This window comes from Catharus ustulatus, chromosome Z (assembly GCF_009819885.2).
Source record: "Catharus ustulatus isolate bCatUst1 chromosome Z, bCatUst1.pri.v2, whole genome shotgun sequence".
In the NCBI taxonomy this organism is placed as follows: Eukaryota; Metazoa; Chordata; class Aves; order Passeriformes; family Turdidae; genus Catharus; species Catharus ustulatus.
Genome location: NC_046262.2, coordinates 23,703,242 through 23,716,894, shown reverse-complemented (window position 1 = coordinate 23,716,894; position 13,653 = coordinate 23,703,242). Strand labels below are relative to the sequence as shown.

The 13,653-nt window shown below is 37.5% G+C and overlaps 1 protein-coding gene across 5 annotated transcripts in view; it reads right to left on the bottom strand.

Annotated features, from left to right (window-relative positions):
- Window positions 1-13,653, bottom strand: part of AP3B1 (adaptor related protein complex 3 subunit beta 1) — a 158,384-nt gene that overhangs the window by 47,276 nt on the left and 97,455 nt on the right. For all 5 annotated transcript variants that reach the window (XM_033085715.1, XM_033085717.1, XM_033085713.1 and 2 more), the window contains 2 exons: window positions 8,261-8,333; window positions 7,300-7,406 (listed from right to left, as the gene is read on the bottom strand). In XM_033085715.1, coding sequence (XP_032941606.1) covers window positions 7,300-7,406; window positions 8,261-8,333 — 180 coding nt within the window. The remainder of the gene's footprint in view (window positions 1-7,299; window positions 7,407-8,260; window positions 8,334-13,653) is intronic.

The following is a 13,653-nucleotide window of genomic DNA, read 5'->3' as shown; positions in this document are numbered from 1 at the left end:
TTATAATTCAAAGATAACAGAAGAGCAATATAGCAATACAGCACTGAATCAAGTTAAGCAGTGACCTGGTTATTCAGAATACAATTACATTAATATACAAGTTGCTAACTACTTACACATTATATTTATAAAATTATATTAATAGAATTAATATGATTATAAATTATATGTATATAATTTATAGTGTATGTATATATTTGAAGAAAACAAGTTGGAGATTTTGAAGTGCAGATTTTGTTAAGCATTAACGCATTTAATAAACACAAGGTGTATTTTTCAGGCTTAAGCATTATTAAATATCACAAATACTTGTAAATGCATTTATAAGTAAAAAATAGAGGTGGAATGATAAAACAGTAGCGTCAAGGTAGGTGGTTTTTCTCTTTCAAGCTAACATTTTTAGAAGCTTGCGGAAACAATTTCTGAAAGGACATTATAGTTTTCAAACATCTGATCCTACACACATCCTCTGTAACCAAATTAAGAACACCCACCTACACAGCAATTTTACATGAACAAAAAAAAAAAAAAAATAAGTATATGTGAGTCTTTGTTTCATTTCTTCTTCTAACTTGGCAATAGTTAATATCTGCTGATGAGCAGCTACATTCATTTGTAGATTTCCAAGTGCTTTCCCAAGGTGAGTAAGCATCATTATCCTCATTTTTCAAATGGAAAACTAAAAGATTAAGATACTCCCTCCAGATCACACAGTAAGTAGTAAGCCAAAAATAGAACTCATTTTCCATATGTAACACCCAGTTCTGTATCCACTGGACCACACTGCCTTCCCACAAGCATCAGTCACACCTAATCAGCCACATAGCTTAATTTTGAGCAGCAAAGACAAACTTTTTAACTCCAAAATTTAAGTCTAAGCTTTGTCACTTGCTTCATGTGTACAAACTTTTCCAGGCACCCGACTAACATACACTGTAGAATGTGGTTTCAATTATGCTTTATGCAAGTTACAAATCTTGTAGGGCACAACAGAGACTGTTCCATAGGGAAAAACCTCCACCTTCACAAATTAAATTTAAAACTGCAGAACTGAAAAAATATCTCTGCCTAATGTGCAGTTATGGTCAACAACAGCAAAGTTATAAGCATTCACAGGAATAGGATATATGCATACTGTCCTGTATACTTTCTCCTTTCATCTCCCCACAACAAACCTTCCCAATTTCAATCTGCATATAAAAACATGGGCTTCAGAATTATAATGAAAACACTGAATATATAGGAAAAAAGTTGAGATGAAATAGCAAAGGGATAAGACTCCTTATAGAAAGCCAAAAACAAGAGGGCAAGTGGTAAGCTATAAAAATAATAAAATGCTATCATATGCTTGTGTTATCTTAAAACAAAACTACAAAAACTTATGATAGAAGAGAAGATGAAGCTAATATTGAAACTGTATTTACAAGTATCCTCTTTTGTCTGAGTAAAAAATTTTACAAGCATCCTTATGAGGATATGGATGTACTTACAGAAATGTAAAACTAATTATTTGAAGAACAATAGTGGTTGATCAAAACTTGCCTGAGAACAATTGGCAGAAGACCACTGCTGCTCACAATCCGGTGCTATCATAAATGGTTGCACTATGTCTCTTTCATGACAATAACAAGTAAATACTTCTTCTGATGTAGCCATTCCTGAGGTAAGCACTCAGACCAGAGCATATATGAATGCCAAATGTATAATAGTAAAAGAATAATTGCTGCCAGCAAAGCTCTGGAAAAAAAAAATCATGAAGTGCATGCCAATAACTGTTTGGAAGAACTACTATTTATTTCTCTACTGTAGAACCTGAAAATTCTTAAAACACTTCACGCTTAGCTTTTTTACAAAGTGTATACCAGACTAGAGCCATTATATAATTCATTATTGCAGCCTTTGTGTTCCCAGTATTTCTAAGCAGAGATGCATCAAACAGGAAAAGAATAAATTCCAGAGTCAGTCTTAAGACTTATTATAGTGGAGTTACAAACAGTCTAAATGGACAAAGCCACCTAAATTATAAGAACGCCTTCCCCTCTAAAGACAATGTCAACAACTTAAAAATAAGATACCATTCAAAGTGTTCTCCTAATCAGAAAATACCTTTAGTTAAATATTGAGGGAGTTCATATTTGCTGTTTCTCAAGGAATTCCCAAAATCTGTATTCAATTTAAAATTAAATGTATTTATCACCTGATTTGACAGGTCTGCAGCTTGACCTTGACTTTTGACAAAAGCTATTATTTCTTCTTCATGCATCACCACTCCAAAGAAGCTCTAAAAGTGTAGATTGGTCAAAAGTTCTTTCGAAGATATGAAACAGAAAACAAGATTATTAACTCCTCCCTTCCTAAACTGTTTCTCTGGAAGGCCAAGTAGTAGGGAACAATAAAACAAACCATTGTAGCAACAACTATCAAGAAAAAAACAACATACTGAATAAAACCTTAGAAAGTAAAGCAGTACCACTTCTACAATTACACCTTGATTCTATATGCAGAATAATTGACAACAAGTCTGAATTGCTGCAACAAATATTTTTATAAGCACTTCACCACTACAACAGGAGTTTTCTTCCCCATGTGGTACATGCATTTTTTGTGAAATTTTCCTAGTCACTCTCACTCCTGACCTTTTCCCCAAGCAATCCTATTTGGGGTAGAGAAACAATCCAATCTCCTCCCCTCAAATACTACTCAGACCATACACCCACACACTATTTTCCTCATGCAACTTCTTCTCTCACCAGAGGTCATATAGACCTGTCAGTTCTCCCTTGCACTAACACTGTTCTGAACCATAACAGGTTTCTTGCTACCAAGGAAAGATTTCCTTCTTACGAATTTTATTCATGAAAGCATGGGTCATTTTTACCAGTTAAATATCCTATGCAGGATATTCCAGGGCCTCCACATTTAGGAGAGTACAGTAAATTCACAAATACAAGCCGCACTGAGTATAAGCCGCATCTCTGGGTGTTGGCAAATATTTCGGTTTTTGTCCATAGATAAGCCGCACACGAATATAAGCCGCTCTGTCGTTCGCAGCGAGGACCCGCGTGCAATTAGTAACAGAACCGCGGGAGGGCGGGGTTTACTGGCTGAGCTAAGGCTGTGTAGGCTCGGCCCGCTAGGGGCCGCTGACGGGGCCAGGTGGCCCAGCCCGGTGCTGCCACTCAGGAGCGTCCGCCGCTGCCACTGGGCTCGGTCACCCCGGGTCGGCGCTGCCCCGCGGTGGCAGGCAGGGACGGAGCTTCCCCCGCTCCTACGGCAGCGGCGGCGGGCGGGGATGGAGCTTTCCCGCGCCCGTGGTGCCGGCGGCGGGCGCGGACAAAGCACCCCGCCTCCTCCCCGAGCCGCGGCAATGGCGGCGCGGGGCTCCTGCCGGCTCCCCGAGACGCGGCAATGGCAGCGCGCATTTCCCCCCCCCTCCCCGGGCTGCGGCAATGGCTGCGCAGGGCTCCCGTCGGCTCCCGGAGCCGCGGCAATGGCGGCGCCCCCCCCCGTCGGCTCCCCAGGCCGCAGCAATGGCGGCGCGGCCCCCCGAGCCGCGGCAATGGCGGCGCCCCCCCTCGTCGGCTCCCCGGGCCGCGGCAATGGCGGCATGGCCCCCCCGCGTCCTCCCCGAGCCGCGGCAATGGCGGCGCTTCCCCCCCGTCGGCTCCCCGGGCCGCGGCAATGGCGGTGCCCCCCCCCCCCGTCGGCTCCCGGGGCTGCGGCAATGGCGGCGCCCCCCCCCCCCCGTCGGCTCCCGGGGCCGCGGCAATGGCGGCGCCCCCCCCCCCCCCCGTCGGCTCCCCGGGCCGTGGCAATGGCGGCGCCCCCCCCCCCGCTCCTCCCCTGGGCTGCAGCAGAGGAGGGAAGAAGAGAGCTCTCCCGCCTCTCTCCCCACCCCCCGTGCTGCCTGCAGGGAGCCAGGGCAACACGGTAACACTGTAACAATTGCGAAATGCCGGCTTTTACTGGCCGGTGCTTGGCTCGGCACTCTGGCTGGCACGTCTGGGGTTGTAAATGTCAGAAAATTATTAATATATTAGCCGCACCCGACTATTAGCCGCACTTCCGGGTTTCCACCAAAATTTTGGTCAAATTGGTGCGGCTTGTATTCGTGAAATTACTGTAGTTGCTTATACACTTTTACCATTTAAAATCCTAATAAAGAAAGAAAAGATGGTTCAGCATTTTTTTTTTTTCTTATCAGCTGTGTGACAGGTAGGAACAGATCTTTGTCCTCTTCAGCTCTCTATTATTATAGTTCTCCTCTCTAAATTTCCACTCAAAATATTAATTATTGTAGCAGATTATTATCCTCCCTTGTCCTTAGGTCAGTCATGAGTTTTGCTTTCAACTCCTTTTTCACTTTATAACCCCCCTTTTGGGGAGAACACCCATTTCTAGTGTTTTCAAATAACTGCTTCACACTGACAGCCTGCAGTTTTCTCTTGCCTCCTGTTTTTGATTTGCACTGCATCTTCACATATAAAACTGCAAATTATCCATCTGAAACTGAATCAACACCAACTCAGTGTCCTCAAGCACTTAGTTTAGCCATCACTTGCCTGCATACAATGAGAATCCCCACAGAAGCCTGCACTGCAGTGACCTAGTTCACTTAAACCTGAAGATGAGCCACACATGCCAAGGCAGAAGCATGCACACAGATTTACTACATTTTGCATTCAGTTGGAAGAAGGTTATCCATGAACTACAAGAGAACTTTTTTTTCCTGGAACAAACTATAATGTGCATGCATGCGTTTATCTGAGGGGGAAATGCACTGTATGTAAACATGATGATAAAAACAAATGAGCCACCAGACAAAGCATTAGATTGCACAGTTTCTATTCAAGAGTATTTTGGTTTTGTAGGTTTTCCCGTAACTGTAAAACCATTCTTGTATTTATTCTTTCTATAACATTCAGCAGCAATGAATTTGGAAGTTAAAGGTTTTCTAAAAGCTTTATCCAATTACATTGCTGCATGATTTGAATAATAGACTGCTTGACATATTCCAAGATAAGTGGCTGCTACATTTCTTTGATATTAGGATCATATACTGTACTTATCTATTTTTATCCCATGCTTTCCATTGCCTAGTAATAAATTAATTTCTCACTGTTAGTTTGGCATGTGCCCCACAGTTATATTCACCTTTTCTCCCATGGAAGGAAGAAGTTTACAGCAGTATTTTTAGAATTAGCCATCACAGATTAAATTCAAAATACTATTTGAAGAGGCACATTCCACATAAAGCTGGATTTATGTTTTTATTTTCAGAAAATTACATGGTGGTGCTGAACAACATGGAATTATAGTTATCTAACTACTTGCTTGCACGTAAGACTTCATAAACCACATGGATATAATTTGAAGTAATGAGTTTTAACCTCAGTATTTAATTTCTGTTGCTCCCTGGTGCATAAAACAGTAAAGGACCTCATGTACATCTGCAATTATCAATAGCAATGAGAACTGAGCTTAGATCAGAAAACTGAATACAGACCAAAACATGGAATCACTATCCAGGCAGAAACAATTAGTTCTTAGATGATCCGGGTTCTTTCCAGAGCAGAGAGAATGAGGAAATATTCCAGTTTCTTTGCTGGTTACCAGACCTCAGTAATACTAAGGAGGCGTTTTGGACAGTCATCATACAGAACAATTTCTACTCTTCAGCCTACACCTTCAAGCTCTGTTTATCTAAGAGCTCTATTTCTTTGTAGTTGTCTTCAGAAGAATGGGGAGAAACAGTTTAGCAAATGAACACTGGTAATCATGAGGAAAGCAAGCATGAATATGGGAGTGGAATATATGTTCATGTATTTAGACAATCAAAGGAATAAAGACATAGGCAAGCAGTGGCACCTAAGCCTCTGGCATTACAGATTGCTATCTCTAATTTATTCTCAAAAGTAATAATTTTGAAGTAAAGCAAAGACACCAGAGTCATTCTTAAGATAACCTGGAGCAAGGTAAATATATGACAGCTTCTGTTTTGAGCTGTCAAAGCCATAAGGGATGGCAAAGAGGCAACTATGGTGTGCAATCAAACAGTAACACTGCAGCTGCTGTTAAATACAGACTTGCCACCTAACTGTACACTGTTCCACAAAGTAACACGGAAGAGAATTTCTCCCATCTTCAGACTGTGTGACATGTCAGTATTACACATCAGTTGTAATGACTGCGTGTCCATGGATTGTTACTGGCCTGCTTGAAATTTACATCACATGCCAATTTTCTTAGATAACACTAATATTCACTAAATTATCTGAAGTTTCCCATTTCAACACCAAATCTTGAAGCCTGTAAACATGAAACAGAATCATAAGAAAAGATCTTCTTTTTCTTGAGTCAAATCACTCATGCAGCTCCTTTACTTAACAAATATTTGATGTTGCAAAGTATTGTTTCCTATGGGAGACCAAAGTAGGTTACCAGAAGCCATTAAAATTGCAGTATAGTTTCTAGACACCAGCCTCAAAAGAAACAAGGTTAGACTAAAAAATGCCTGTTTCTCTGGCATTTAGTCTGGTCACTTCCATCCATGTTCACAATGATATGAACCCTATGTAATACCACTGCAATTTCTATTTAAATTGCAAATATAAATTGGATACACACAAAACACTAAAAAAAACCCAAGTGAAAGAGAACAACCTACTATCCTTTCCCACAATAAAGAACACTCTCTACTTCCATGAGTTTGCTAACCTTAATTATACCTATATTTTTGAGATTCCCTAATGGAAAGTGCTACAAAGCACTAACAGAATGAATCATGACACATACTGATACACTACTGATTGTAAATCTATAGCCTTTTTATTTGCACCCAAGGGCTATGTTTCATATATTTATGAAAAATTACTTTCAAGTAGCAAAACATCATGATTGCAAGCATGTATGGTAAACAAACAAAGTATTAGCAAGTATGTGATGTTCTTGAAGTTTATTTTTGATAGTGTAGCAAATGAATTATTTGAAGACCTCTGTAGTTTGGATACTTAATTTCTGAATTAAAGTTTCCCTGAGGCAGAGAAAAAGACAATTTGAAAGAGACGGTTAAAAATCCTTGAAGGAATCCTTCTCAGACATGCAATATTCATACTTTTCTCCACATTTCAGGATGCAAATACAGATCAAAAAATGTTGCCAGACTTGCACGTAAAACATAATTTCATGTAAGACTTTTCTTAGAAAGAACTTTTAAAAAAAACACCTTAGTGATGGCCTCAAAACATGTGAAATGCTTAAAACTGACATGCCCCTTCTCACTTTTTAAAGGCTACTTACATCAATGACTGATGAACTCGACAGACTTAATCCCTCTAGATCTGCTGCTAAACTCGGGGACAAAACAGCTGCTCTAGGAACTGCCACAGGAGTTGTTACAGGACAAACTAGAAGCAAAAGGGCAAGAGATACTTAAATTTAAAAACAATTTAAGATACTGGGAAAGACAATTTTTTGCACTGCATACAAGGAGTTTCATTGCATACAAGGAGTTTCTCATCCTCATCTAAATGTTATATTCTTGTATAAAAGTTTCTAAATACTGGATTACTTTTCCAGACATATAACCCCAACACTCAGAATAAGCAATGAAAATACAACTCATATAACTGTAGACCATGTGATTTACTTCATGTTTTCTCCTCCTTTCCCATTTTTTCTCTATTTTATCCTTCAGTTTGATACATACTATGTAGCACTTTTTCCTTTACAGACTACTTGCAAAGTACATGTTAATGCAGTTCTGATACGCTGCAGCTACAGAAGAAAACTTTTAAAAGGCTACTGCAAGCATAGCCAAAAACCAGTGCCAACTTTACCTTACCCTTCCAAGAGTACCATTTCACACTGTTCTTCGGAAATGTGAATGCAAATGATTTTTAGCATCTCAATATAATACCATAATTGGCTCATAGATTGCACAGGTGTTGTACAAGTAACATCGTTTATTAACTGAGAAAATAAGCCCACTTTAACAGAAAACATGTCCAGACACATATAAATTCACAAAGTAAATGTTTTATATTGTGGTACATTCTAAATTTTGAAACAATTTCTCAATTATGAAACAAAATCTTGTAATAACTGCACTTAAAAATTACTTGATTGTCTAAGCATCTATTTTGTCAGGAAACCGGTACATTAAATCAACAGAACCCATGTTTCAGACATTTAAATTCATTGAATTAGCTGAAGTGAATTTACACCTTGGGAAAAATGAGGCTTCAATCAAGATACTTACAATCATCTAAATCTAAGAGAAACATGTCTTGGTTTTTTGGAGTCTTTCTGTCTTGTACTGGTTTTTCTTCTTTCTGTCAAAATAGAGGAATATTTAATGTGTCACCATATCAGCAAAAGAAAAGCATTTAGTACTTTTATAAAGCAAGTACATATATTTTACTAGTGTCATAAAGCAAAACGTATCCATTTTCAGGGTTTTACATCCAGAGAATTCACCTACTGAGAAAGATTTGTTTATGTAGTTAAACTGAACCTAAATTCCACAAATTAATTTCTGCAGCCCCTGTATTCTGTTAATGTTAATAATTGTTGCTACATAGAAACTATTCGGTGACAGATGAGATAGTTCTGTTGAGAGCATTAAAAAAAACCCCAAAAGCTACCCCCTCTTTAAGACAAAAGATTTGGGTACTAACACTTCCGCTTTCCTGTGAAAAACAGGTCAAAATCTATTCAATACAAAACAGAGTGCTATTTGCACTTATCTGGAACATGGAATTCTGTCCAACTATCTACCGTGATTTACTTAACAGAAAGTTGATTTTCATCACCAAAAAAGTTTCTGCTTTAAGCCTTGAGATGAGTTCTGATAATAAGAGTTGGCTGTACCTTAATCAAAGACTAGAGAAGTAATAATCCCAGTGCCTTGACAGAGTATTTCAACAGAATTTGTTTCAATACCTAAATAAAAAGTTCTAAACAAATCTCATAAGTGTAAATGTTGGCCATATCTACAGAACATGCCTAGACAGTGGCGACTCAGGAAAGAATTCAGTGTGTTACAGCTCAGTATAGACTGCCAAGAGGGTGGTTTAGTATAAAGCATTGATTTTTGGATGGAATCAGAACCTTGTGTATCAAAGAGTTTTGTCATCATGTTATTCCTACCCAGACTAAAGCATCTTTCATTTATGTAAGCTGAAGAATTTCTTCTGCCTTCATCCTCTCTGGATCACATACCAAGCAGAAGGCTTTGCCATTTATTTTAGAAAATATGTTAACTGTGTTTAGACCTTAAACACATTGCTCACTACCCAAATTATCGCAAGTAATTTAAATGTAGTCTTTCCAGGAGTCACACTTTCTAGTTTACCTGTTTCCTCTTAAACAGTAATATGACATCCAAATATGTATACAAATATAATTATTTTACCACTTCTAATAAACTAATAGGTCTAAATAAATCAGTAAATCTCTTATGCTCAGCTAGGCCATCATTTCTTGAGCATTTCAGACACTCAGGATACAAACTGTAGAGTCAACTCAGCAGCAAGAACCACTTCCTTTAACCAGCACCATAGAAAAAAATGACACCTCTCTTCTTAAGGTGCATTCCCTTTCTTCCAGTCTCCCAGCTTCACAGTCAGTTGCAAACAGATGGTAATAATGAGTTTATTTTTTTCAATTTTGCAAGAAATTCTATGGTTCCCTCCAAAGAACATGAAAGAAACTAGCCAGTGCTCCTACTGCTTCAAGCCATCAACGTTAATGACTATCAGGTTTGACTTCGGCCGTGACGACATCACTTATCATGTTCTTCCTATAAAAACCATGGTTCAAACAGACAGGAGTCACTTACATGTCCCCTACAGATATGCTGCAGGTATTCTGGGAGAAAAATCATCTCGTGGATTGAAAACAGGAGCTACTATTTTAAAAGTAATTTTAACATCATCATACTTTGATGGTCCTTATCTCTATGGTACTTGAGTGTTCTACTGCTGCTTATTTATCTGAAACTTGAATCTCCTTTGGACAAAGAAAATATTACAAAAATAGCTTTAAAATGGCAATGAAGTTATAGGATTTCTTATATGTTTTGTCCAGTGAGGGACTCTTGCAGAACCATTCTGCACACAACTACTAGACTTTTCTCTTGACATGTGTTTGTTAACAAGTCACTAAGCTTGTTTTGGCTACTTTAGTTTGAAATCTGTGAAATAAGGACAAATAGTGTCTTTCATAAGCTGCAAGTTCTCCTTAAATCACTCATGTCAGACATAATTTTGTGACAATCCTTCTCATTAATTCAAAGCCACTTTATAGCATCATTTGGTGAACACTCACGCCTGAATCTTGGGATTAGCTGTTATTTCCAGCATTTTTAATATAAATTATGTATCACAACATTTTTCCTAAACTAGAAACTTCTCAGAAACCAAAACAGACTTAAGAACTCAGTTAAACAAAAGACAAATATCTTCTAAAAATATCTCCAATTTCTGAACTTTGACCCTCTGTCCCCACTTATCCATGAGATACAGTTCTGCCTTCAACTATTATTAGGATTTAAAGCTATAGCTTTATATTTGCTAAATATTTCCCTAGAGATGGGATGTCTCCATCTCCTTTAATTATGCAGCCAATTAAATGTCTCTAAAAAGTGTCTCAACCCACATAAGAGCCACACAAAGATATGAATTCTATATGCTTCAGTACAGATTTCTAAAAAAGATAGGAGCCACTGCCAAAGAATCCTCTTATTGTTTACTGAATCTATTTACTGAAGATATCTAGGATGGGCAAAATCACAAATAATACAAATAGTATGCATCAGTTTGCTTTTTCTGTCACAAGTACAAAAAGTACATAAAGCTTGATGAGTTCTTTTATAAGGTGAAATCTAACCCTGCACTGATACTACTTTGAACCTACAACTTAAAAAATGCTTCAAGAGAATTTACTTCTTATACTTCAAAACAAAGTGAAATGGTTCTAAAATAAGGCACAAATAAAAAAATATTGAACCAATGTATGGCAAGGAAAACTTTCACTGCACACTTTATCAGAAAACTGCATTTAAGTGTATCAGTTGACTACGAAGAACAAGCAAGCAAATAATTCCACCAAACAGAAAGTAAAAACCACATAAACCTGACCCCACCATTTCGGAAATGTAAAATCAAGAGCTAATTGAATCAATACAAAGCTAATTTTTAAGTGTGATCATGTCTTATTTCCAACTTAAGTTGAGTGTTCAAAATTAAGAGAATACTGGGCAACTCATATGTCTTTCGGCGCTACATATACACAAAACCACAAATATTGTCATGCTTACATGTATTTCTACGTATGGGTATGAACATTAATCATGTGCAATTCTGTATAAAATACCAATGAAATCTATTTATGTGGATCCTGCCTATTATAAACATAATTATTTTTAATTTGGTTTTTCCGAGAAAAGAAAATTGATTGGCTATCTATGACCAAAGCGGCCAATGACTACAGATATTTCAACTGAGTAAAAAAAGCTTTGCATTTGAAATCAAGACAATAAAAAGGTTCTGACATGTCTGACATTCCTCTGTAACACAATTTTTCATCTTTTTTTTTCTTAAAACCAAGCCTACAATATAACCCAAACAGTTTTCTACCAAGAAAGCCCACTATGGGAAAAGCAGAATACTAAACAAAGAAGTTAAGGTATATTCCATCAAACATTTCTCCATTTGCAATTCATCTTGATAATAGAGATAGAACCTGGTAAATGCATATAGGACTTGAAGCAGGAGATTTCTCTTGCTCAATGCATAATTCATGTGCTCCGCCTGCAAAGTGTGTAAAATGAGAATTTCACACCGCAGCATGAGCCATGGAGCTGCAGAGAAAAGGCAGATGAAATCATATTCTGCTGTGCGAATTTTATTTCTTATCCTCCCAATATTTATACAAAACCATCACTGACAATCCAAATGCATTGACAGATCACCCACTGTTTCCATTGTGTTAGCACTTGAAAGGAGATCAGGCAGAAAGATAGACAATTTGTTTTTGTATATTTTTTAAATAGTGGATCAGGTTTTTAACAGCTGAGTGACTGTATTATACTTGTAGAAGGAGGTCAACAGTAGCTGATTTTAAATCCCACTGTAGAGACATCTACTTATACATGCATCATCCTCAAATCTGCATTTCAGGTCTCTGTATTTATGCTTACAGTATAATATGTATCTGAACACCTGAAATTATCCCTATTTCAAAGTGATATAAAAGACTGCAGTACAAGAGACTGACTTTTCTATTCACTGCAGCTCAATTACAGTGAACACAACAGCTTTTTCAAAACAATTTGTCAGGAGAAAAAATACTAAACCATTCATAATATATTCAGGAAAATAATCTGAATTTTTGCAGTGCATTTTAATGCCGTAAGTGCATGGATGTATGTAGAAATTAAGCTCCAGTGTGAATGCAATAAAACCTTTTTTATTAAGAAAATTTTGCAGAACACGGCAATGGCACCCAACACAATATATATAGAATGGTAAACATTACCCAAAACATCTGCGATGTAAGATAGTTGATAACATGTGGCAAACTGAGAAACCATAAAAATAGAGCTCACTAAATATAACTTCTTCTATTAATATGTGTTTCAGAAAATAATTTTCAATTTTACTGAAAAGGAAATCCTAATGAAAAATCTCCCCATACAGACTGCCCAAACTAAGAACACATTATAGCATAATAACATATATTACATCCTTTCTAATGACAAACTATCGGAATAAAACATGGATTTCTGAAAGAAGGCCTGGCAGAAACCATCTGTTTCCTGGGTGGTCTGAAAAATAAGTCAGGAAGGAAGCAGAAAAATAAATATGTGTGGTTCTTTTAAAATGCATCTTGACCCATAAGGGGTCTATATATAAGACTTCAACTATAATCTTCTTTAAAGTTTGTTAAAAATGTTTTTTTCTTTCCAGCTTGGAAGGTGTTATCTAGGTAACTATCAGTTACCCTCATCTATCACGACAGAGCTCAAAACAGGTTTCTGTCAAAAAAACCTATTACACTAGTTAATATAGCAATCACTTTTAATAAAAAAAATCTGTGATTCTCTTCCCCCACCGCCTTATCTAAATGTCTAAAAGTAAACAAGTACTAGAAACACCTGAATGCAGGCAACAAACATAGTTTAAGTGGAAACTAACTTCAGGATTCCAGGGATTAATATCATATACTGAAACAGTCCTCCCTGTTCAAAGAGATTAAATTAACTACTCCCTGTCCCATTATATATGACCATTGATGTTTACAGTTCATCAGCCATAGTTTGTTGCCCTTATATTAAATGTGCTAATTTCTAAATGAAAAAGAATTTAAGGACCATTTAGCTTTTGCACAGTGATCTCTATGCTGTCCGTTCTTTTCAATAATCTCCTTACTATTTTTTTCTGCCATGCATATAAACCCATTGCTATTTATTTTAACTTCTTTTATGATGTTTAACAGCTTTGCAATTTTCCCCTTTGACTCTACTCTTAGCAATTCTTCTGTCAACTGCTTGAAAATACTTCCTGTTCCTAACACATTTCCTTTTAGGTGCTTCTTAATCAAGTAAGAACTTCAGAACTACAGCAACACTCTTTCTCTTCTCTTAAAATC